General features: G+C 37.9%; 1 protein-coding gene across 8 annotated transcripts in view; it reads right to left on the bottom strand.

Annotated features, from left to right (window-relative positions):
- Nucleotides 1-321: 321 nt before the first annotated feature.
- GRIK1 (glutamate ionotropic receptor kainate type subunit 1) overlaps nucleotides 322-27256 on the bottom strand; it is a 370605-nt gene continuing 343670 nt past the window's right edge. For 4 of the 8 annotated variants that reach the window (XM_042903078.1, XM_042903079.1, XM_042903081.1 and 1 more), the window contains 3 exons: nucleotides 24393-24618; nucleotides 18351-18601; nucleotides 322-477 (listed from right to left, as the gene is read on the bottom strand). In XM_042903078.1, coding sequence (XP_042759012.1) covers nucleotides 322-477; nucleotides 18351-18601; nucleotides 24393-24618 — 633 coding nt within the window. Of the gene's footprint in view, nucleotides 478-875; nucleotides 963-16302; nucleotides 17002-18350; nucleotides 18602-24392; nucleotides 24619-27256 lie in introns of those variants that run through there. The other 4 variants (XM_042903075.1, XM_042903076.1, XM_042903077.1 and 1 more) reach the window with 2 other exon arrangements.

Below are 27256 nucleotides of genomic sequence, written 5' to 3'. Positions count from 1 at the left end.
CTCGTTCTGGAAAAAAAAAACCCTGTTGATTTATTATTATTTAGAAAGCACACACAGCAATTTATCGAGAAGAAGGAGAAAAGGCAAAATAAGTGAGCATACAAATTCATTTCAAAAGAACCAGTGGCACTTCCCAAGTAATACCTGTCTCCGTGAGCTTTTTAAAGCTGTTGTATTTCGCATATCTATATGCATACCCAGAGTTATGAATATAGATACAGGGAAACACATCACACACTTGTCAGGAATCTTTCCTCCCCAAAACCTGTAGTGAGCGTATCGTTTTCCTTCCCGAAAGCTGCCTGCAGGTGTTTTCTTGGATCACGCCACAGTCTCTTTCCTCTGAGTTCGTCTCTGATGACAAGTAAGGATACTTGTGAAGGGAGATTTCCCCTTAGTTCTTGACTTTTTCTTTAGCTTTTTCTGATTTTTGAGTGAGATTCCCAGTTCTTCCATGATGGCATTGAAAGAGAGACACTAGAGAACATGAAATAATAGAGCATCAGTTTAACCTAACTAGCTGCCCCCTCCACTGATCTGTCTCTCACCAATACAAGATATTGGTCTAAGGTAACTCTGCCACACTGTAAATTCCCGGCCAGTTCCCACACCTCCTCCTCCACCCACTGGCCATTCGCCTTTTCTACTTGGGGAAACGGAGGCAACAAGCTAGCTGGGTAGACTTTGGGGTTTCATTCACAAGATGCAGTAGTACAAAACTACCCAGTTAGGCTCTCGAAATAGACAACTTACCTTTGCCGAGACACCAAAATAGAGTTAAGTTAAGTCATTTCCCCCATTGAGATGATCCAAACATTGATAGGTTTATCAAGGCATACAGGACACTTCAGTAATGCTATAGAAAATGAACAAACCTTCTCTACACCAAGGCTTTGTTTTTTTCTCCCATGAAACCTTACTTTGTTCCTAAAATAAAATCTAATTCTTGATGACTTTCCTTTCTGATAAAAAAAAAGAAAAAAAACAATTTTAAATTGTATATTTTCTCCAAAAAACAGAGATCTGGCAGCAGCAATGATGCAGCTGTGGTTGAAATGAAAATAATATGGTACCGAACCGCACAGCAAAGATGATGGCATAATACGAAGAGAAAATGGAGTGATGATCATGAAACGTCACGTGAGTGCAGATGGCATATATATGTACGTATCGATTACAATTCCACTGTTATGTATTCGCATGCACAGTGTACAATGGTGTAATCAAACATAATTTGCTACCGTTTTTTTCCAGCCAATATCAGATCTTTGAGTGACACATTCCTGCTAATAGAGATTTCCATAACTTAGTATTGTTCTTGATGAGGTAACCCTTAAAACACCCTTAAAATCCCCAAGCCTCTGGTAAGGTGTATGCAAGTGCAAGCATGGGACTCCTTTGTCACGAACCCACAAAACGGATGGGTTGAAAGTCATATGACCACGTGCCCCCCAATGATTTCTCTAGGCTGTGAGCTTCTGACAGGAAGGAAACTGGTGTTTCCTGTGTTCAAAGTAGGAAATGTCTCCTCCAGTCCTTGCGTATCAACGCGCAACATGTAGTTTTGAAAATTTACACTCCAGTTTTGTTCCACAAAAAAGTTGATGTCGTTTAAATAAGCAATAGTTTTAATTTGTCTACTTGATTTGAAAGCTAGACAGATACATTTGGTTCCTAGATATACATTGCTGGCCTACCAGATGTACACCTCTGAAAAAGTAGTAGTTTTTGTGACTTCTTGTCTCTTTTGCACGTGTATATAGACTTTGAGTTTCGTTTTCATTTTCATATGGCACTAAGAATTCATGTCATTCGTGTTCATTTTCTTTCAAATCATAAGTTGTGGCTTCAGTGAATTGAGAGGGGGATCATGCCACCCAAAGAAAAACTTCAGAAATGTTTTCTATGAATTATACTTACAAAAAGTGTTATAGCACGTATGTCACAACTGAAATTTAATGTTTTTTGATAGCATTTTGTGATGTGAAATTTTTCTGTTGCTACCAGACGAACTGCATATTTTATAGTGCCATATGACACCTGGTATTATATAGGGGTCTTGAAAATTTTGCTCAGAGAGATATTTCAATGGAAGAAGTGTTTTTGTTTTTGGGTTTGTTTCGTTTTGTTTTGCATTTTGCACAGGACATTTCTAATTTCAGGAAGATCATTAAAATGGAAGGAAGAGAGGGAAAGAAGGAGGAAGTGCAAAGGACTTTATACATACTATTACAAACAAATCTTACAGCAACCTTATAAGGAAGGAATTCTTATGCCCATTATATAGATGGGGAAATTTACTATTGGAAATGTTAAGTAATTTGCCCAGGAAATGTGGTTCGTAAGAGCTTGCATTTGAACTCAGTCTATCTTATTTCAAAGACTCAACTGCCTTCACTTGACATCAACGCCTTTTTTTTTTTTTTTTTTTTACTTAACTACTATAAAGAGCTTTTGTAGATTCTTTTCTCATAAATGCATGTTAAGAAATTGCAATATTTCTGTTTTACTTGAAGTCTGAAACATTTGAGTTTAGACATTTCTCTTCATTTTGCACTGAAACCACCAAAGTGAGTCTCCAGGTGTGGCTCACAACGAGGAAAGAACTTGATGAAACTCTCTCTTTCCTGTATTGGGTAGAGGGGTAACCACAGTTCTTGTCTTGACAATATGTTTTAATTATGTTTCTCTTTAAAACACAATCTTCCTTCAACTTTTGCATTGCCTTAAAATGCAGCAAATGTCTATTCCTTTCATTAACCCTAGGTATTTATTTTTTGCTGCCCTCATGAAAGTAAAAATATATACAGTTTTATGAGTGGTCTGGTTTCTCTGTCTTTGGTCACAAATGATGATTTCTTTTTGATTCTCACTTTGTCTCCAACTGTCAAAAAGAAAATGGCAAGATATTGGGACTGACCTTTCTGCTTCCAAGTTTTTGCTGTAGTCATAAGGAAAGATGACCTTTAAGGTCCCTACCAGCCATGAGCTCAAGCAAACCATACACTCTTGTATCCACAGGAAATGAAAATGTGAAGGTCATCTCTCAGCACAGAGGGGCCTGGGAGGGTTTCCTATTCATTCATTGATTTGTCTTTCACAATCTCAGAATTAAAGATATAGATAGATAGAGAGATAGAGAGAGAGATAGATAGATAGATAGATAGATAGATAGGTAGATAGATATAGATAAATTGAGCGTCTGAATTAGGATAAAAATCTAAGTAGCTTTCCAAAGCTTCTATTTCTGGACTTGGTTTTTATGAACTCCCTTGTATCTGCAGAGCCGTAGAAAAATTATGGTTAAGCACAGACGTTTAAATTTCTAAACTAATTTCATTAGAAAGTATCAGACATGTTGATGACCATCTACCACCTTGCTCAGGAGGCAGGGACATTAGGGGTAGGATGAATACCCCAGCAGAATCCTCTGGTGTTTGGCAGACTGGAAATTAGCCTGTAGTATGCAGCCGGGGTCCTCCTATTTTTCTCTGGTGGATGGAAATCATGTTTTCAATGGATCTACATATATGACCATGAATCATACTTGTGAGTTGACCCCTGGTCTCAGAATGCTGGAAGTGAAATTTCAGCTGTGCTGCCTAGTAGCTGGATTACACTGGGCAAGATGTTTCTTTTCTCTTTGATTCAGCTTCTTTATCTATACAATGGAAACAATAGTAGAATCCTTTTCATAAGAGTTATTTTGTGAACCATTGAGCGGGTACATGTAAAACAGCACAATGCCTGACCCATGGTAAGTTTCTCTATTTCTTTAAAATAACATGGTATAGGGGCGCCTGGGTGGCTCAGTCGGTTAAGTGGCCGACTTCGGCTCAGGTCATGATCTTGCAGTTCGTGAGTTCAAGCCCGTGTCGGTCTCTGTGCTGCCTGGAGCCTGCTTCGGATTCTGTCTGTCTGTCTCTCTTTCTCTCTCAAAAATAAACAAACATTAAAAAAATAAAAAAATAAAATAACATTGTATAGGGGCACCTGGGTGGTTCAGTCATGTAAGTGTCTGACTCTTGGTTTCAGGATATGATCTCATGATTTCATGAGTTTGAGCCCCAAATTGGGCTCTATGCTGGCAGCACGGAATCTGCTTGGGATTCTTTCTCTCCCTCTCTCTCTGTCCTTCCCCCACTCACACTGTCTCTCTCTCTCTCTCTCTCAGAATAAATAACGTAAAAAAAATAACATTGTATATATCACTGAAAATAGTTTAAGTCTATGAAACTTACTGATATGTATTTTGGTGTTTTTTTTTTTTTTTTTTTTTTTTGGATGGAAGGAAGGGAGGAACAGTGAAAAGTTGATGATCCTTTAATATTGTCTGTTGTATGCCCTTCTATGTACCAATTCTTTGTTTCCACCAGTGTTTTGTTAAAGTACGTTCTATACATGTTTAATACATAGATTTTTCAATGCTTATTTTATTTGTTTCAGCCAGCTCATAACACGTTTTCGTGTTTATGCAGTAATAAGATTTACGATAGCTTGTGTCTTGCCTCTGAAGGATAGGTGCTCAAGCATGAGAAAGAAATGAAAATTAGCCACAGCTCTTTGCCATTTAAAAAAAAAACTTATCTCTATGCATCTGAACCCATTTACTGTGAATTGCTATGATGATAAGTTTGATAGGAAAATTCACTTATGAATGGATTTATAGTAATAAACTGTGTTAGTGTCATTTACGCCGGTCTGAACAGTGTCCAAAGATAAAGTGATCTGTGTGTGCAGGGATCACATGTGTGTGCGTGTGCATGCTTGTGTGCATGCACCTACATGTGCATGTGACTTCTCTTGCAGAGGAAAGGAAAGTGAGAAACAAGTTCATCTACTAGAAACCATGAGTGAAACTTCAGCTAGCACTGTATTCTCCTGGTTTTAGAAGGAGAAGGATTTCTCTTTCTTTCTTTCTTTCTTTCTTTCTTTCTTTGTTTTAATGTTTATTTTTGAGAGAGAGAGAGAGAGAGAGCGCGCACGTGAGCACATGCATGAGCAGGGGAGGGGCAGAGAGAGAGGGAGACACAGAATCCAAAGCAGGCTCTGGGCTCTGAGCTGTCAGCACAGAGCCCAACGCGGGGCTCAAACCCACAAACTGTGAGATCATGACCTGAGCTGAAGTCAGATGTTTAACCATCTGAGCCACCCAGGCACCCCTGATTTGCTTAGTTCTTTTGCAGAAAACCATTCCTCTTCTCCATTCCTTTTGTGCCTGTAGTGTGACCCTAGTGAGCCCCCCTGTCCTCTTTTCCTGCCTTCTTTTGCTTTCTTTTACCTTCCTCTTTGTCTTGATTTTTTTTTTTTTTTTAATAATTGCTGACATCATGGCACCTCCTTTGGATTAATCCTTAATATTTGGTTTCTTGGTACTAGTGTGAACCTGAACATAAATTATTCTTCTCCTGACACCTTTATCCTTCTATTGCAAATATTCCCCTGGAAGGGATGGGAGAAGTTAAATGAATTCTTGTTTTGTACCTAAAATTACCTGCCCCCCCCCCCCCCCCCGAGTCTAGGGGTGGGGAGTGATTTCCTTTACGTTATAGGAAGAACTGTGTGCTGAAATTTGATTTGGGTTTACAATATTGAAAGGACCAAGGCTAAGCTGTCTGGTATTGGCTTTCATACTGGTTGCAAATGTGGCATCAGATTGTGACTATCAGACTGATTTCTCTTGTATATTTAATATTTATGCATTCCATGCTTTATTCATTGGTACATTTAGAAGAACTTGGGGTGAATACCTTTATACCTTACATTTTGTACAGGTTTCTCTCTTTATTATGCTCTTTGTTTAAAGACACTTGAAGTGGTCTGTGACATTGTCTAATAAATTTTCACATTATGTGTTGAAGAAAGATACAGATAATATTTGTGTCATTTTATAAATGTAAAAGCTTTCATTTTATATAGATATGCTTTAACTTGAAAGCAAGCTCTAACTTGAAGCCTTTTTTGTAAAGACTATTTTTAGTAAAATAGACTGAATTTTAACATAGAAATCAAGGAATGGGTTACTGAGAAATGATGAGATTATCATTGCTGTTATGTTCTTGGTTTGGTTGAATTACTATCATAGTCTGGAGGCAGTGTCTCAATGATTTTTTTTTTTTTCTTTTTAACGAGATGGTCTAAGTATTCACATCCTTAACATTTTTAAACTTTGAGATTCAATACGGGAACAAACCTAAAATGTTCAAAATGTCAGGAAACTTTTTAAGGAATAAGAACAGAATCCTATTCATACATTTGCTACCTTAAGACTTTGGAAAGTCTGGTCACCTCTCTGCATAAGTGTTTTATGTCTTCACAGGATAATTGATGATCTAAGAGCAGAGATCAAGCTTCAGTGATCCCCCACTAATTATGTTAAGGAAGGAGGAGGGAGATTGTTAGAGTAGCTATGTGTATACCATTTTGTGTGAAATTCTTGCATTCCAGAACTCAGAATTTGGCTACCATTTGCTCTGGTTTTATCGGTTTTCTGGGTTCATTCAGAATTCCTGGGCCATCTCTCATGCAGCCATCCTTGGATTAAAAAATATATATATATATCTGAGAGGTTGGGAGTCAGCCATCATATTAGCTTCGAGAATAGTGATTATGATTAATTGTGCCTGAAAGCTAATGAGGAAGCCGATTCTCATCTCCTGAATCTGTGCCAAAAATTTCTGGATGGAGGAAATCTAGACATTGGCCTGAAACTTAAAAGTGTGGTCCGCTATCCCCACCTGTCACCCAGAAGCCACTCCTTACCCAGCTAATTTTCAACTGGCTCTTCACTCCTACATTTTCCCTGGGGCTACAGTATATCAACCCCACTAACTTATTTTCCTATCTCTCTTTTTTTTTTTTTTTTTTAATTTTTAATCTTTATTTAGTTTTGAGAGAGAGAGAGAACCAGCAGGGGAGCAACAGAGAGAGAGGGAGACGCAGAATCCGAAGCAGGTTCTAGGCTCTGAACTGTCAGCTCAGAGCCCGACGTGGGGCTCAAACTCACGAACCGTGATCATGACCTGAGCCGTAGTCGAAATCCCAACTGACTTAGCCAGCTAGGCGCCCCTCCTGGCTCATTTTAATGTCATGTTTTCACCATCTCTGTCCTTTTCCTTCTCGTCTCCTCCATTTTACTTTTTTTGCCCCCACACTTGAGACTTGGTGTCAACATTTTTGCTGTCTCAGATCCTAGATGTAAGCTGATTCCCTGCATGAAAACATATCCCAGAATTCTCTGTTTTCCAATCCGAGTTCCTTCAAACCATAAACATACACCTATGGGGGACACAAGGTTAGTCAATGACACTAGATACATGAGGATCATCTTTCTAGGGTTCATTTTTGTTTAAAGATTTTATTTAGAAAACTTTTCTTCCATTAGAATAAGTGTAAATAAGTCTATTGTAGAATGGATATATATATATATATATATATATATATATATATATATGGGTATATATATGGATATATATATATATATATGGGTATATATATATATGGGTATATATATATATGGATATATATATGGATATATAATATGTATATTATTATATATATAATTTATTTATTTTTAAGAATTCTTTAAGAAATTTTTCACTATGGGTGGCTGCCCAAGACTCTACAAAATTCTTGGGGGTATTAGTTTGTTCTCCTCTAACATTAGGAATAATTTCATAGAAAACATTGAAAAGTGAGGTTAACACTGAAGCAATGTTCCATTTTGATATTAATCCGTGTACTTTACCAAATCTTCTGAATCTGAACCCTTTTTCTCACTTTTAAAGTTATAGCAAGAGCTTTTGTATGCATTGCCCTCAGGGTAGGGATGACATAGAAAGAGGAAAAAAAGTAAAATTTGCAGCTTTGAGTTCTTAAATAGATTTTTGTGGATCTATAGAAGCCACTGCAGTCTTTGAAGCTATTAATTACAACAGCTAGGTGTTTGAAAGAAGGAAAAAGAAGGCACTTTGAATTGTAAAAGTTTGCCTTTGAGACTTCAGGGCCCAGCCCCTGAGATTGTGGCTGGGGTATGAAGCTAGGACTGTTCTGTGTTTATTTTCAAGGAAAATCATCCAGCCAGGGGCTAGGACAGCCTAGATGCTGAGGAATACCAGAGAAGGGGCCCCTCACTTGCAACTTTTGGGGTCAAACTCTCATGGGGTGAGATAAGGCAAATAGATGTGGGGACAGCTTAATAGATGAAGGGACCTGAAAACACAAGGAAATCATGCCAACTTTCTGTCCCATATTCAGAGGAAGCAGTCACTGAGTGCAGAAATATCATCAGAGCTGATCATCAGGCTGGTTGGAGACCGTCTCCCATGACCTCTGAAGTGTGCTCAAGAGCAGCGAGACTTTCCCCTGCTCCAGGAGGGCATGAAAGTTGCTGATGAGTTTGGAGAGATGGCTGCAGAGTGTCCCCCCCCAAGCATTATGACTAGACAGCTGCAAGTTGTTTCTGCCGTAAGGATAAGCTTCAGGTGGGCTGGACATATCTGAGATGAGCAACCCTCCTTGCTTAAAAATGGCAGAGATGTGGCTTTGTATGCCAATCCGAGGTACCCACAGTGCCTTTCTCCTATCTGGAGTCACCATCAGAGGCCACCATGACTTTCTTCTCTGGCCTTCTGGCTTCTCTCTGGCTTCCCTACGTCTCCCAAGCCTGCCTCAGCCCCTTGTGCAAGCTTGGGGCCTACACACTTCCTCTGTTATTGGCCTCATGTGTACCTGAGCAGGCCTCCACGCTGAACTTGAGATGATACTATGAGGACTGACTTTCCATTACCACATGGAGAAGAGGGCCTGTCCTTTCTGCAACTCAGAGGCTGAGTTAGGGCCATAAATATATAATTCCAAGAAATTCTTTGCATGCCCCTTCTCATATAGAGAATGGCCTTGGCCTTGAGGTAAATTGAACCTGATGGAGGGTTTTAGTGTCCACAGTGTATATGTGCACAACCGTGGAGTCCTTGTGGTACTAGCTTATGCCCACATGTAGTGGACATACATTTTTCTCAAGCTATAAACTTAGGTGTGCAAGAAAACCATGTGATGCCGTAAAAAAATAAGAACAGATCCCACCTTACCTTAGAGGTTCCCATCCACTAGTAGATGTTGTCAACTCAATGTAACTCACTCATTGTTTAAAACTGAGTTTCTTTTGGTTAATGGCTCAGTTAATATGAACCTCTCTCCTCCTCCCTTCTTCTTCTCTTCTTTCCCAGGTGCATCTGGGCTTAGGAAAATTTAATAGAGGGTCTGGGCATTGGTGATGGTGGGAGCAGCTGATCCATGGCCATACTACATTCTTTGGCTTCCACTGGGGTTGGATGCTAGGAGGCCATCAGTGCTGCACTTTCTCTGCTGAGTCCTCTAAGTGCTTGTGGCCCCACTATGGTCTCCATGTCAGGTCTACACATTGAGTCTTTTTCCACTCCAACCTCAACCTTTCAATCCACTGATTCAGCCCTTCTGCAAGGCTCTTCATTGAGAAGTGCCATGGAGTTTTCACTGTTTTCCCTGAGATGCTCTGGGACTGAGCAGGACTCTACGAAGCTATTCATAGGTTCATGACCTAGATATTGTTATTGCACCATTCTGGAAACAATTGGATGTAAGATTTTTCTCAAGTTTTCCCATCTCCTGGGCTACACCCTGTAAACTCCAATATGGCATTTTCTGTTCAAGATCTCCCAGAACTTTTCTGAGGTTTCTATTTTCCTGTCCTCAAGTTGGGACTTGGCTCATGGATGGCCATGAAGCCTTCTCTCAGGGATTCCAGTACCACTAAGATTTAATGACTTCCCTCCCATTCTTCCCTTCTTTCCTAGTGGTCAAAAGCTGGTCAGGGATAGGAACATGAGGGAAGAAATCATTATTTTGTATATTTCCACAACCTTGGGCCTCTGGGTTTTGGCTCTTGTTAATTACAGATAAGCTTTTCCAATAACAACTAATCTATTCAACAAAACACCTGGTTCTTGAGACTGAAAGCCATGATTTCCAAGATTTTTGTCTATACTACAAATTTGTAAAGTCTACTTAAAACTCAAAAGCTAAGAGTCTGATTCATCTCTGGCTTGGAAGCCGTACAGATAAAAACATTGATGCTTAAGGGTGGAGGAGGATAGGGGTAAAAACAATAGAAAATAAAAGCACATCAACCTTTTTCTTTGTTTCCCTTTGTCTTTCTTTAACAGAATTACTGAAGTTCCATTTACAGAATAGGTTTCCCCATCTCCTCTCTTGAATTGTGACTGAGAATATAACCCATTCCATAGCTATGAATAACTTCTAGCTATGTCTTGTTTGCTTGTTGGCTTGTTTTATTTTGTTTTCTTTCTCTCTTTCTTTTTCTTTCTTTCTTTCTTTCTTTCTTTCTTTCTTTCTTTCTTTCTTTCTTTCTTTCTTTCTTTCACCTACTCTGTAGGCTCATCAAAGTCAAGAATGAGTCCACTTTTGTAGCCTTTCCTGTGTTTGTAACACTTTGCTTATGACTGGATGAGAACTTTTTCACTCTTTGATGCCATGATGGCCGGTTTTCTCTTTATCCAGAGTAGACCATTTCATCCTGCAGCACTGGCAGGAAAAGGTAATTCTGTTTATGACAATAAAAATTTAGTATGTTTAAGGTAACTGCACAATCATATTTATATTTGTATTTGGTATTTGGTCAAGGTTTTTTTTGTTGTTGTTGTTTGGTCCTGCTTCTTTTTATTTCCTTCCCACTTTCTATCAAACTTAAAAAAATACTGTGATTGCAGAGAACTTTAAATATCACCCCTTCGGGGCTCCTGGGTGACTCAGTCAGTTAAGTGTCTGACTCTTGATTTTGGCTCAGGTCATGATCTCATGGTTTGTGGGTTTCAGCCCCACATCGAGCTCTGTGCTGACGAGGAGCCTGCTTGGGATTCTCTCTCTCTCTCTCTCTCTCTCTCCCCCTCTCTCTACCCCTCCCCTGCTCGCTGTCTCTGTTTCTTTCTCAAAATAAATAGATAAACTTAAAAAAAAAAAAAGAAAAAAATGTCATCCCTTCGTGTCACAGCTGGGGAGACTGAGAATAAGAGAGGGACAACGACTTCCCCAAAGTCACATAGCTATTCAGTAGCAGTACAGGGACCTGAACTCTTGGCTTGTGACTCCCAGGTCATGTTTTCGTTGAGTCATTTACACCTTTCAGAATTTGTTTGGTTTTAAGACACTGCCACTGTACACTGGAAAAGTTATTTCTAAATGGATGTTAATTGCTTCCTTGCCTCTCTGTGAATTGATGAATTTTTGGGTTTCCAGGCAAAGGAAAACCTCTTTGTACAATTACAGAAATAACCTGATTGAGATTTCTCCAAATGACTTGTTAAATAAAGTGATCTGACTACAGAAGAAATTAATGAGAACGTGTGGAAGCATCTGATAATGTGCCAACTGATACTTAGGACTTAAGATAATTGCATATCGGGGTGCCTGGGTGGCTCAGTCAGTTTAAGCGTCCGACTTTGGCTCAGTCAGGATCTCACAGTTCATGAGTTCGAGCCCCACAACGGGCTCTGTGCTGACAGCTCAGTGTCTGGAGCCTGCTTTGGATTCTGTGTCTCCCTCTCACTCTCTGCCCCTCTCCTACTTGCACCCTGTCTTTCTCTGTCTCTCAAAAATAAATACACATTAAAAAAATTTTTTTTAAAAGATAATTGCATATTAGGGTAGGTTACCTGGGGACAGTAGTTTCTTAGTTCCTACGGTTGGTAAGGACTAACGTGATCAGGGCAACAACCTTTTTTTGAAATGGAAAAATCTGAATATTTGAAGTCTAAACACTTCAGTTAAAAATTGGACAGAAAGAAAATCCTGGTTTTGCTAACTTAAGCTTAGTAGATAAAGGAGCGACAGTAACTCCATTCCATCACTCAGGTCCTACTCATGCTTTTTGTGTGTTTCTGGGTGTATATGCTGAAGCACGGAGACACGGTGGGGTTGTGCAATTTGGCCAATTAGCCCCATTTGGGTTGATGACTACAAAGTTCAGATTTTGTAGCGGGTGTAACCACATAGAACATTTGGGCTTTTATCACCAAAACGTTCTCATCTGTGTAAGTAGAATTTTTTTGAAAATTTAAGGGAGAATCCCATTTTCCATGATATCAGTCTCTATGGAGAGGATTTTGAAAGCAAAAATGATTTTAATATGCCTGTGCATCTGGACATAAAATTCCATAACTGCGGGAAGCATAATGAGATGGTTCCTAAAGGCAAGTTAAAACTGCAGCATCAAGCAGAAATTTTTCATTATCTATAAGAGTTAATTAATAATGCCATTTGGCACAGTCAGATGTGCAGAAAATAGTCCGAGAAGTAGGAATGCCTTGCTTTCCTTTTGCTTTTCAAGGCTGTTCAGGCTACTTTTAAATTGCTTACTGGGAAATAGACCTTATAGTATAAAGAGTCACGGGCTTGGAAACTAATTGGGATTCATTGTTTTGCTGCTTTGCCATAGATGGCTCATATAGAACATAATATAATGCTAGTCAAATGTAATGAGGTATTTGGAAATATTTTTTTTGGGGGGGATAGGTTTATAACTATATAATCCAGCTGATTTTCCTAAGGGCATGATCTCTACCCACCATGTGTCCTCAGGTAGTTGCAGTTTTTCTGGAAAAACTCTAAAATAATTCAACTTCTAATTTTAGTCTAAGACAAAATAAACTTTATTTTTTTCCTTATTGCATTGGATTATAAACAGGCTTGTCAGGAATTGGATTAGACAGCGTTATATGCTCCATAGTTGTCGATGCACTGTTCAATCTTTTCAAACACCTCTCTGCTCTCTTGCTAACTTTAAACAGTATTCCTCAAAGTATAAGCCACAGATAACCTGCCAATGTTAATAAAATCTCACCCTCACCACTTGAAGTCAAATTGCTGTGTTCCATCTAGCTTTAAAGAAAACTCATGCTTACCAAAGTTTTAAAGTAAAACAGCTGTATTTAAGATTGTTGGGGGAAAAAAAGCTCATGTAAGGAAAGGTATTTTTAAAAAATCCCTTGTACTAAAAAAACTCATGGTCATGACCTAATTTTGGAGAAAACTGCTATATTGAAGCTATTTTTTTTTTTATGGAAACTAATGTCTACAACTAATTTTAAGCATTCGCTTTCAGATTTTGTTAAAAAGTCACCAATTCCTGGATTACACTCACTGAGAAGCAATCTATGGAGGTAAAACCTATAATCCATATTTTAAATAATTTCCCCGGTTGATTCTGAGGTACACCAAAGTTCTGAGAACTAATGGCAAAAAAAACAGAGTTTGGAATTTTTTCTTTCATGTTCAAGGTTCTTTTTTTCTAAATTTCACTTAAAATGCAATGGCCCCTGTTGGAGTCACTGTGGTTTCAGCAGTCATTTACTTGATGTCAAGAATTGGTTGTCTAGGGCATGTATAAAAAGAAAAAGAAGTGTAAGGAGCCTTGGTTTCTGAAATGAATAGAAGTTCTTCACGGGAAAAAAGGGCACAGAGACCAATTAAACTACCTATTTGATCATTTTGAGTAGGTCTAGCAACTATAACTAAACATGAAGGTCATCAATTGAATATAATGAAATTTTTATCTCAAAGATGTGCAGTTTCTTTTTGAACTCTTTTTATAAAGGGTTTATTGAATATTGAATGCCAAATATGTGAGTATATCTTGGCTTAGAATTAGTGGTTGTACCTCTGGAATCAATCAACAGACATCAATGAATTATTGAATGCTGATTACACACATAAGATTATGCTTTAGATCACTACTGCACAGTAAAATCAACTGACTACCTTAAAAAACTATTGTCCTACCCTCCTTCCAGACTAATCAAATTAGAATTTCTAGAGATGAGGTTCATGACTTCTACTGGATCCTCATGTGTTGCCAGTTTGGGTCCTTCCCTGGGGTGCAATAAACTTGTCCTTGATTTTTAATGATTGTGTGAGGGAAAGTGGTTTTAGAGAGAGAGTTTGAACCTGTAAATTGGAAAACCTCTTTTCCAGACAGACTGTGTATTAAGATGCATGATAAATTGTACTTACTGGCCACATGACCAGATAGCAATACCTAATTTCTCTATAAGGAGCTAATATCTGTTAACCAATATCTGTTAACAGAATTCTTATAAATGATCTTATTTTCGATACCATTATAGAATTTCATTTAATTCTCAAAGAAAATATAGGTCAACAAATTATCTTATTTTACAAATGAGGAAACTAGGGCTCTGAGAATTTAAAAACTACTCCCAGTCATCAATACCATTGTTTACTGAATGGCAACGATGTGCCAGGCATGGTTAATGTGTTTTGTACAATAACACTGGATGAGGTACATATCATCAAGCCAGCATTCCCTGAGTATGATCTGTAGAACAATGGTCTCTCAAGATACTTCAGGGGAAAAACAGATTCTGCTATGTAATAAGTTTGGGAAATACTGAATGCTTTCCAATCTTGCTGAAAATTCCCAATGCATCATAACATGTTAAAAACACTGAGATATCATGCCGTAAAGAAAGTTTAGAGTAGTGTTCCATGGGTTCCTTGACCAGAAAATCTAATTTGAATAACACTTGTCAATGGTACCTTATGACCAAGAAATTATGTCCTAATATTACCTACTAAGAAACTAAGGCTCTGAGAAATGTAGTCACTTGTCTGCTGTGATTCAGCATGTGGCTGTACTAGAACCTGCACCTAAGTTTGGTTGATTTTGAAAATTCTCCTATAATTCTAAATTCTAGGACTCCAGGCTGCTGACTGCTTATTTCTCTGTTAGTAAAGCTGAAATAAAATTGTTGAATGGATTAAATGTAATGCTGTATCATTTCAAAACATTTTGAAAACTGTAAAATAAGATATAAATATCAGAAATAGGTAGTATACAGCTTAAAGTGGCACACAACTATTAAGTTTACCCAAACTCTGAATTACACTTTCAAAGGAGAGTCTTTGTAGAAAAGCAGATTTTGTTATCGCTAACCCCTTGATCATCTCAACTTCATCAATCACCCTTGAACTTTTTTGGTAGCATCTTTGATTTATTAAATAGTCCTTGGGAAGATAAACTCATGTAATTTGTGGTTTCCACATACAGAATCAATTAATTCTGAATACTAAAATACCCCAATGTTTGCCTCTATTGATTATGAAGATGTAAACTCTGACCCAGGACAAAGTGTGCTGCTTTCACTTTAATAACAGTAGATAAATGTTAGTGTAATTTAGAGATATTTTCTTAAAAGCACATTTATTTAAAGAAGAAAGCAAGACTGAGAAAATCAGGGCAGGAGTCAACTTTCCTATACATGCGTTACTGGAGAAATATAGTTTTGACTGGAGGGACCTGTGGTTCAAAAATTGGAACCCATTTAAAGCTAAGCAAAGAGAAGGCAAAATGCTACATGATTGCACAGATGGCTTATCTTTAATTCTGAGAAATATGTTTTGGGGCTAACTTCACATGTCAAAGGTAATCCCATTAAGGAGAACAAAGACCAACTGATCCCATGCTGGGGGAAGATGAAAGGCATCCTCAATTCCCCTACGCACTGTGAAGAGGAAAAGAAGCTCAGAGGGCAGGCAGACATCCTCCATCACAACAAATTAAGTATGCAGTTGGTTTCTTATGTCACCAAGCTGAGTTAGAGTGGGAATTATTTACAGCATTTTGAATGCAGGTGGAAAATAAATCTAGAGATCTGTAACTAATGTGTATGGAAATTCTTTCCTCTATTTATTTTCTCCTCCTTGCCCTTCTCCCTAATATACTTGGAGTGAATTGATAATGACAAAGCATCCGAAGAAATGATTGTGAAAGTGTTAATGCTCAGAAAAGATTGTGAGGAGAACAACCACTCTATGCTGGGTGAGTAGGAAAGGAATAAAATTACATCTTGTGAAAAGATGTTCGTCAATGCATAGTGAAAGTGAGTCAGTGGAAAATAGAAGATGCTATGTGTTAGTTCCTAGTTTAGGAGTTTGTCTGGAGCTTGCAAGAAATAGTCTGCAGCATGAAAAAAACCACAGTTCCTTGGAGACTCTGAACATACTATGATCTGAACCTACAGAGGGTTGTCAGGTAAATGTTACGAGAGAGCTTGATGTTAATGAATTTCGACCCAAGAATCATTTTCGACTGAGTTGTGCCTTTCTGAGTGAAGTTCAGCGTAGCTAATGCTCTTCTGTGACGCCAGAGGGTTCAAGTTTAGTTTCCATTTTCTGGATCACGTTTTTCAATTTTTAAAATATAAGACACCTTGAGTCTTTGTGTAAATAATACATTTTAAATAGTGGAATCAATTTGAGTTGAACGTCAACGTTGTCATGGACTTACTACCAAAAGTTAGGGTTTCGGGTAGTTTGAATATGTGGATCTACATAGAACAGAAGGGACAGGGAGAGGGAAAACAGGAGTTTAAAAAAAAAAAGAAAAAAAAAGGTCCACAAAGATAAAAAGAATTCCACCATACTAGCATTTTGTTTTTATGCTTTGCACTGTTGAAAATCTACATCTACTTTTTCATGAAGAAAGACTTGCTTATTTTTAACACATAAATATAGAACTAAGATAACCGTTGTCTTGATGGTATAGCAGATTCTGGAAAATACACATATATTGAAGTTTATATGCCCCTAATACACCTCGGTTTCAACACAGAATGGGCATCTGTTTTCAGTGCATTGAATTCAATGTCTAGAGTCCATGAGTTTTGCTACCTTGAAAGGATAAAGAATTATGGCTATTTATGCTTAAAAGATACAGATATCATCAACAATACCAATTAGCAGAAACAATTTCTACTGGGCACACTTTTTTTTAACTGATTACACAGTGTGAACTGAGGACTGTGTCCGAATCCCTCTCTCCTCTCGAATTAATTTGCCACATTCTAAATCCGTAGATAAAGTGGTTCCAGAAGTGGAGTTGGTTGGATGGGTTTGTTTACACTTCAGTCCATAAAAGAAACAAAAAGCCTTGCATGCAAAAAGAAATGAGAAAAAAATATAGAAAAAAATGAATAAATCAGAAGCAAAAATGAATGTTTAAATGAAAATTTAAATCAAATGAAGCTGGCAATTATGAGAAGCACATTAAAAGCATAACATATACAAGCTTTTATTTTTCAAATTAGTTGCATAAAACAAGACACCTCAAGAGCAAATTGAAAGTTAAAACAAAGCAGAACAGTCCATTTTCCCTTTTAAGTAAAGATAGTTTAAAAAAATCTAAAAAAGGGGTGTTTAATGTTCTCACAATTGCCTTGTAATTTTGGGAAAATTATCATGATAAAACCAAGTTATAATCAATCATCCCCAGCTTTGGGAGCTTAAAGAGAGTTTCCACTTAAAGGAGGTGGGAGTGGTGTGAAATTATTTATCAGAACTGGCTACATAATTTGTGGGGCCCAATACAAAGGGAAAATGTGGAACCCCTTGTTTAAAAATGATTAGTAATTTCAAGACAGTGACAGCTGAGCATTAAACTAGCCATGTTATTAATAGTTTATAGTCTCAAAATTCTAACAATAATTTTAAATTGAATGGGTGGTCTAATGCACTATGATGGGCATGAGGTTTGTACTTTGTTTATTCTAGTATGCTTATGAAAGAATTATCTTTAATATAATCATCTTATACAGAATGGTAGGAGCTCCTGGTGTGATTTCCATCAAAAATAAAAGTGACAGGCAAAAATGGTTAACTGTTGAAATCAACTATGATCCTAAATACAATCTGGAAAAATAAAGTCTCTAATATATTTCATTGTCATTCTGTGTTATTTATCCTATTCCTGACCAAAAAATCCTGATGAATTACCTTTTTATAGATCATGTTTTGGGAGAGGTAAATGCTCAGTTTCAAAATACTGCATTTATATCTTTATGTAAATTGCTTTGCATTCATACATGTGCTCAGCATCCACACTTCCAGAAAGGATGGTAACATTTCTCTCAAAGATCTTTTTATATCTTTTCCAATTTTGGATTTATTTCTTGCCTGCTTTATCGAGGATTTCTATCTTAAGAGCAAATAACTGTTCAAGAAATTAACTGGGTTTGGAATTTCTGCACTGCCGTTCCAAATAGGGCTAATTGGATTTAGTATATAAGGCGCTTCCTTCTTCTCATTAATAAATGATGGCACCGCAGTGCCAGCAGCACCTGGCAGGGATTCAAGAGCTCTTTGCTCTAACTCAGAAATGGCTCTTCTGGGCATCTAATTCAATAGACTGTTACAAAAAGGGCAGACATCTTTAAAACCCCCAAACTTAAGACAGATAACACAAACTAAAAACTACCTAATCCTAGAAAGAGATGACTCACCTGTTCAATATCACTGTTCTTCCGTGATTTGTATATAAATTCTCCAATGGCTACAAATACAGAGAGGACCAGTCCAGCAGCCAGAACAATGAATATGCCCCCAATATTTTCTACTCCCAGAGCACTGGCCTCTTTGCTGTCTTCCTCTGGGCAGCCATTTCCCCGCCACCACTTTTCTTTCATCATATGCAGTTTGCCCTCTTCTTGTAGTTGAAGGATAGCGATAGTGATTTTATCCCGGTAGGGAGAGCCTGTAAGGAATGTCATTTGGATATTGGTCACCAAAGGGTTGAAGATGTCAGGAAGGATTATTGTCTTAAAGGTAACTACTTTATGGCTGTTGGTAAATCCCAATCCACAAATTGATTGGCAAAGGGCACACAAGTTGAATTCTATATTTTGAAAGATCAACATAATTGGAGAATGGATAGCTGACATGCTGAGATTAACTCTTGCCCAGGCTGTCTATTCCTTTTAAACAGGGAAAAGCTGAGCTGGGGATTCTGTGACATACGCTTGCTTCTGGTGAATTTTTCATAAATCTCTCCCCACGTCGGGGGATTTTGTTGTTCAGATTCTATTTTTTCTCAGTTGTTTAATATTGTGACAGTCTGGCTAGATGAACACCTGTACCATCTTGTCTTCTTCCTAGGGCAGCAGCTAGACATTTCCCAGTCTTCCTTACAATTCATTCAGTATGGTGATGTGATCAGTTTCCAGCCATTAGGAGCTGAAGTGACATAGGACTATTTCCAGTCCTATTTCACATTCTCCCAACATGATTCTCTAGTTTCTCTCTCCCTTTCCCCAAATATGCAGTAGGAAGGAAAGGACTTCAAGGCACTAGGGATAGTGGAACCACCAACTGGAAGAAGTTTGGGTCCCAGGATGACTACATGAAGAAGTCTCTCTTTCAGTCCATGTCAGACCATGACAAGGTCAAGAAACATTTACTGTGTAAGCCATTTGAAAATAGCAAATGTTGGTTACAGTAAATAGTCCATACTGACTAATACACTTAGTAATATGCCATTAATATTAGGTTTTGGATACTTCAAAGGTTCTACAAAATTCAGTTAGGTTTGGAAAATTTGCAAGGACTTCATTGATATTTTTTATACTCAAACTTCTAGTAATGTCATCAAACTTTTAATTATGTTGAAAGTACTGGCATCTGTCTGTAGCCATATCTTGTCCAGTACTGGATTCCTATGCCAATTAATGCAAAGGAAGAGATTAAAAGATGGTAAGATGCATTTACTCAATTTTTCCTTGGATGTTAAGAATTTTCGTTAGCATTTCTTCTACTCATTAGGAAGGTAGTACACCTTGGCTCTTTCTGTTTGCAAACTTTAAAGTTCTTTTTTGGTAGAAATTAAAAAAAAAATGCAAAAGATAAAATAGGAAGTAGAAAAATGTGTCATCTTAGAACCAAAAGAGATCTAGAAATCATATAGTCCAGTCCACATATTTTAGACTCCAAGAAATTTAGGATGTGAACGCATGAGTAAAAGTACTAGTTACTGGCAGAGGCAAGGATTTAACTCATTTCCTCTTACTTCTTACCTAGTGTTATTTCCAGGAAAGCTGTTTTCTCTACTCCACAGCCTGCCCCCCTTCCTGCCTTCAACCTCCACATACACAAACCTTATGTTCCATGGCATATTTTATGTTGGAAAAACAGAAGGTTCACATTGTGGCATTTGTCATTTTTCTTTCTTTCCTCCCAAGACTTCCTAAAGTCATTGTCAGTAGTCAAAATCAAGTTTAAAAGAAGAGCAAAATGTTTTGGAGTTAGATTGTGGCTTGTCAATTAAAAGAATGGATTTTTGGTGAGACAATGGCTCTTGTAAACCAAATTAAAAGATATTGACCGCTTGCTTAAACACCCCCAGAATAATGGTTAGTGTCAAAATTAGCACCATTAACATACCCATAGCATGTGAGCAATTAAGTGAAACCAGGAGAGCTTTGCTTCAATGTATAATAAAATGCTTTGAAGAGCCTAAGAATGATTCTTACGGTAGCAGTTGCCACTGTAATCCTAGCAGTATGCACAGTGGGCCCTCAGTAAATGGTGGCTGGTGCTCCCCTTCTGCCTTCAGGCTGCACAGTACCTGAAACATTCAGACAGATGGGGATCGGATCTCTGTTTAAAGTTATTCTCTAAGGAGGGTAATTTCCAGCCTCCTGGTAACCTGTTTAAGCCATAACTGCTCTCATTGTCTTGAAGCTTTATTTCAAATCCCTCAGGAAGCACATTTCCAGAACTTTTGTCCTGAGAGTCTCAAAGAAGCAAAGGCTTCAATCTTGTGTCGTGACTGAGCTGACTTTGCCAATCTTTGACCATGGGAAAGAGTCTGAAGCCTTCAGGGAGTCAGTGAGAGCAAGAACTGAAGTGTGTGGAGAACTTTTTGTATCTGAATATATTTTAGCTTCATTCTTTGTTGTTATTACTTAAGTGGACTGAGTGACATGAGAAGTGATTTATGACAAGTCACTTGAAAAAGCATATATATATATACACACACAGATCTTCCCGAATAGCAACTGAGCTTTCTTAAAGAGTCAATTCATCATAGAAGAAGCATCTCACAAATTTATCCAACAGCTGTATTCCCAAGGGATGTATTCTCTCTGAGGCCTGCCATCTGTTCCAATTATTCCTTCATTGTTTTTGGTTTAAAAGCCTGACAGGTTTATAACCAGTATGAAAAATTCCTGGAGTGTATTTCTCTTTATCTAGGGAGGGGGAAAGGCTCTTCAACTTTGGATCCTGTGTGTCAGAGTATGGGTGAGATTGGCAAAAAGTAGACTGAATTGGAACATTCAAATCTCTATATCATATCATATAAAATACAGTGATACTCATCAGAGGGTCAGCCTCATTTACAGGAGGCCAGAGTAATTTTTAAATTGCTGCATTGATTCAGGACTGTTGCAGAAAGAAGCCCCTTGCTTCCTTTCTATTTGCCCTACCCCCAAATTTTAACCATAGTGTTATATTCTGTTCATTGGAAGAAATGCCCATGAAAAGTCTCATAGTAAAGGACAAATATTCTCAGGAGGAGTGAGACCCATTGTTATTTTCCATCATTATTGCCAGACAGGAAATCTGGTGAGCAAGGCCTAGTTGAAAGGTGGTCACGTGGGCTTATGGGGTGGAAGACAAAATGAGAAAAGTGCAGTTTTCAACTCTACGATTTAATCTAAACATAATTCTAGGTGGAGACCACAATTACTGCTCTGAGAAGATGCAGAATATAATGCAATCAGTCTTAAGGTCTTGATTTGGAGAGATTTGGGCAAAAGCACCCACTCCTCGTGTTTTTGTCTGACTTATGATCCGTTTATCGGCCCATTTACCTGAAGGCAGCAGTTATGGAATATATAAAAATAGCATCTGCCTCACTCCCCCCACCCATGTTATCAAAAATGAGGTGACAAAGCTTGGTTGGGGAAATAGACTTTTTTCAAAAAGAGTCACGGTATTCTTTTAATTAATGTCTAACAATCCCACTGAGTCCCCTGCAGAACATGTTGGCTTAATCACAGGAGAGTTTTCCATTTGGGGAAACACAAATATACACCTTACTGGCAGTATTACTACTGTCATCAGGGAAAGTTATTGAAAAGAAAGAGACCAGAAAGTATTATAGTTTCCTTAGCTAAATCGTTCTGCAGATTTATTCGGAATATATTCTTAGTAACAATAATAGAGTTAATTTCTCCGTAGCATACATTTCTAACACCAGTTAGCAGGGAGTAAAATTGGTTTGTGTTCATGCTGAAATGTAAAGAAAGTTGATCTTTATTTGGTTAATTAAATTAATACTGATCAAAAGCTGAATATGGGATACCTAGTCTCTCTTTTTTTAATGAATTTGTGGCTGAATGTCCTAATATTAGGACAGTCCACTTAAAATCCGAAATTTTAAGCTTTTCAATTCATTTTTTTAAGTTTGTTTATTTTGAGAGAGACAGAGAAAGAGAGCAGGAGGGGCAGAGAGAAAGGGAGAGAGACAGAGAATCCCAAGAGAATCCCCGCTACGGGGCCTGACTTCACAAACCATGAGATCATGACCTGTGTCAGATGCTTAACCGACTGAGCCACCCAGGCACCCCTAAAATCTGGGTTTTTTTATTTTTTTATTTTTATTTATTTATTTATTTATTTATTTATTTATTTTTATTTATTTTTGGGACAGAGAGAGACAGAGCATGAACGGGGGAGGGGCAGAGAGAGAGGGAGACACAGAATCGGAAACAGGCTCCAGGCTCCGAGCCATCAGCCCAGAGCCTGACGCGGGGCTCGAACTCACGGACCGCGAGATCGTGACCTGGCTGAAGTCGGACGCCCAACCGACTGCGCCACCCAGGCGCCAAATCTGGGTTTTTTCAAATGAAAAATGGAATCTCTACATACTTGTGTTCAAATTCTCACACGTGCAACTGACTAACCTAAAAGGCAGGTGCCCCCTTTAGATGTGTCATGCGGTCTCTAATTTTCCAAAGTTGCTACATTCCCTATTGCTTCCTCAAGCAAACAAGCTTATTCAATTATAATATCTGCTTGGCCTCTGTAAGCATTTGAATTTTTGATCCCTGTCTAATGTTGAGGGTTGGACTGGACAATCCCTTTCAAAAAACAAAAATAATACTATCTATAAACAAGCACATCTAATCTACCTTGGATTCTTTATAATATGACATATGACTTGACTGTAACCAAGATTTCTGCTTATTAGACTAGCCCGGTGGTCTAAGATGGCCTCTGATTCCTCTTCTTTGGAATGTTTATCATGGGGCACCTGGGTGGCTCCGTTGGTTAAGCATCTGACTTTGGCTCAGGTCATGATCTCACGGTTTGTGGGCTTGAATTCCACGTTGGGCTCTGTGCTGACAGCTCAGAGTCTGGAGCCTGCTTTGATTTTTTGTCTCCCCCCTCACTCTTCCCTTCTCCACTCATACTGTCTCTCTCAAAAATAAGATAAACATTAAAAAAAATTTGGAATGCTTATCACAAAGTTACTAATGACTCATTCGAGAAAAGCATATTACCACCATTCCCGAACATTATCCAATACACTTTTCTATAGAGAGGAATCCATAATCGTCCTTTAAGTATAGAATATAGTTCTATATGTTAAACACACAAGAAAACCTTGCTGTATGTGTCTGTATGCCGACAAGGCAATAATATCCCTAGAGAAAGCAGTAGCACAAAATGCAGAAATAGGAATATTTGGAGGTTTTAGTTATCCTTGACTGTATCTAACACATTGCCAGAAAAAAACTATAAGTTAATCTTTAACTTTTTTCTTTTATAGATATAGTTTTCATTTTACTTCTATTGACATGGAACTTTAGCCTTTCAATTTTTATCATCTACATGCATAATTAATTTCATTATATTCTAATATAATTTAAGATAGAAAAATTATATAGGCATGTATAGGAACTGAAGGAAATAACGTCAAGAGGATTAATCAGGAAGATATTCTTTTAAAGATATTTTTTGAGCAGGGCACCTGGGTGGCTCTGTCTGTTGAGCATCTGACTCTTGATTTCAGCTCATGTAATGATCTCACTGTTTGTTGGTTTGAGCCCCGTGTCAAGCTCTGCACTGACATCTTGGAGCCTGCTTGGGATTCTCTCTCTCCCTCTCTTTCTGCACCTCCACCCCCCTTCCCAAATAAATAAATTAATTAAAAAATTTATATAAATAAAGGGAAGAGTTGTTCCTTGTCTACAAAAATATTTTTTGAAGGTAAAAATAATACAGTCTATATATTCAAACAAATATCTAGTGGTAGAACTCAAAAGAAATATGGATTGAAAGTTTATTAAGTTAAATATCTGGGAATGGTCAATTCAAAACATGCCTCTGATCTACATGAGTATTTCCCTTATTTATTGGTCCACTAAAGGCATTGTAGGACTTCTCAGAGTGTGGAGTAGGTATCTCTGAGTTTATTCCCTTCTATCCTTCATAATTGACATTGCCCATCTCAGTCTTGGCTGATGCCTTGCCTCTCTTACCGATAGGTGTTCCCACTCCATAACCTTTGGAGTCAATGAGGCCCCCAATCTGAGTGAGGTTGCAATTTCTCTGCGTCACATACTCAATGCTGGTGGACTCCATCAATAGGGCATAGTCAGTGGTGAGTACTCGTTGGATCCCTTCATCACTGTTTTTTACCAGGGCTGTCTGCTGCCTGCTGCTCATAAATGCCCACATCTTCTCATAGGTAGATATCTTTGATTTCTGCAGGTAAAGAAAGCACACCCCCCCCAGCAAAAGAGCTCTGAGAATATGCATCCTAAAGCCATTCAAAATCCCAGTGGTCCAAATAGTATAGGGATTCTTCCTTTTCACATAGGAAGCCAATGTTGATGATCCTTGGACTTCAGTTTGGTAGTTGAGCCGAGTCCAATTCACTACAGGGAAACATTGGAAGCACTGAGGCAACCATTGAAGGAAAAGGGGATCTTGCCAATTAACGATGTAAGACATTGGCTCAGAATCCTTTTGCTGCTTTCAGTTGGGGAAGAAAGAACACTGTTATCAATGACAGCATTTGCCTAATGAAATGTGGTCACTAAGAACAGATCTTCAAGGCCCATTGGACCAAGGAGTGACTAGCTAACTCCAGGACTCTATTTACTGACTCCATTCCCCTTCATCTACTTACCTTCAGTTGGCATTGTCTTACTGCTTTCTGGTATGTCCCTCTCAATACCTGACAGCATGCCTTTGCTGGGGACAGCCTTGAGATAAATCACATGCTTTCGCTGCTTTATTTATGAAAGAACTGCCATTCACTCTTATATTTTCTAGAAAACTTAGAATATAAATGTTCTTTTCAAGTTGAAATTCAGATCAGGAAACTGTGCTGTATTTATATGCTTTTTATGTACGTATTCAATTTTAATTGCAACTATATTTTAGAAAATGAGGACTGAATATTTCATTTCAAAGTGTTCTATGATTTTGTCTTTTCCCTTATTCAGCTTTTTGATAGATTCAATAATAAACCATAAATATGATGCATATGATATATGCATCTATACATTACATTATCTCATTGTCTTACTTTCTTTGTTAAAATATACTTTCCTAGTTTTCATATTGCTTAGATATGGATTTTCTATTCTTTTGAATAATGATCTATGATTAGACATTTTACATTTTACTCTGTAATTTCCATATTTTTCCAATTTTTTTCCTGAATTTGTCTTCATTTGCATCAACACTCCCCTCCATTTGTTTTGAAAATGAAATACATTATGGGAATTACTGATAATTCTGAGCTAATTCCAGCCCCTACACACTAGACAGCATCTTTGGCAAGCATAGGGTATATCATCTCAGGAGTGCAGAGAAGCTTAAAACATGATTTGGGGCCATAAGCAATAAATGGAATACCTGTGGAATCAACTCTGGCGTGGTTATTCATGCTCAAGTGGTCCTGGGGGCTCACTTAATTCCTAACTCTATTTAGGACCTGGGTTAATGCTGTAGGCTTTATGAGTTAAGGGAGGACAGATGGCTTTATTTTGGATTGTTAGGCATTTGAAGATCCCCCCTGAGAAACGTCCTGTGAGACAAACAACAATTCAATAAACAGTACCTTATAGATACTGGTATTTTATGGAAGCCATTCGATCACGATTAGGCCCCTGTGAATTACTCCTCAACCCCAGAGATATCTGCAAACTGGAGCTCATGTCTCCAAGACAAAGGCATGCTTTTTGGGAATAGGGTCAATGCCTCATTTGTTGGATGATTTCAACCTCTAAGAAAGAGATAATGCTAAATTTACAATAAAGAGCAACTCAAAGGAGTGCAGGGAGGTCAGTCTGTCTTTCGGCAGTAAATACACATCTGGGAAAATTATTCCTCCATCAGGGAACTACTTTAAGGGAAAATAATTTTCTTAGAAGTATGAAATTTTAAAGTTGTCAGAGACTTTAGAAATTGGCTCATTCAAACCGCCATTTTCAGAGAGGAGAAAATTTTGATGTAGAAGATTTAGAGACTTCATGAAAGTCACAGAACTAGTTAGTGTCAGGGCTAATACTGGACCCCAGGACTCCCAACATCTTAAATTAGATGTTCTTTCCACTGGACTGTAATGATCTTGGGAAGGTGGATATCCTTATTACAAAATTTCTTCTGAGAATGAATTTAATTTCATTTGCTCTACATATGATAATATAGCTTAAATTCATAAACTCATTCTCTGAAGCAGCTTGCTATTTTGTTTCATGTTAACACAAACTTGGAGTCAGCCTCCATATAAAAAATCCCATAAAACATCTATTTTTTTATCATGTTTAAATTTTATTAAAAATGAATGTTGTAAGTGGAAAACTGGATTTTTAGCCTAGGGAAGTTGAGGACAAAACAAAGTAAATGATTGGTTCATTTATGGTAAATGGACAAGTGTTGGGAGCCTAGGAGTTGAAGATCATGGAAGGAGATGAAAAGATTCAACTCAAAACCTACAAGCCTCTTATTGAGCCTTATCAGGTGTGGTTCTCAAATTATCTGCTGTGGGGGTTGTCTAACTTTTTAATACATGACAGACCTATCTGTGGTCTTACTACTTGTGATTAGCATACAGCTTGTATAACATGTGGCTTACTAAGAGCACTCAACAGCCCTCAAGGAGAAGTATCTGCTGATCATGTACTTGGTGCCATCACATAATCCGTGAACTACACAACTTATAAACTCTTAATTTCTTTTCTTATCTCGTCACACCTTGGTAACACAATGTTCCCTAAGTTAGCATGCTCTTCATACCACAATATGAGTAGTCTTCTCTATGGAGGTCTTCTTCTATCCAGAGGTCATGGATCTAATTCAACCACAACTACTTCTTCCTTCTCAGAGTAGA

This window comes from Panthera leo, chromosome C2, assembly GCF_018350215.1.
Source record: "Panthera leo isolate Ple1 chromosome C2, P.leo_Ple1_pat1.1, whole genome shotgun sequence".
Taxonomy (NCBI): Eukaryota; Metazoa; Chordata; class Mammalia; order Carnivora; family Felidae; genus Panthera; species Panthera leo.
The sequence above is the reverse complement of the archived record's forward strand: the minus strand, read 5'-3'. Positions and strand labels throughout refer to the sequence as shown.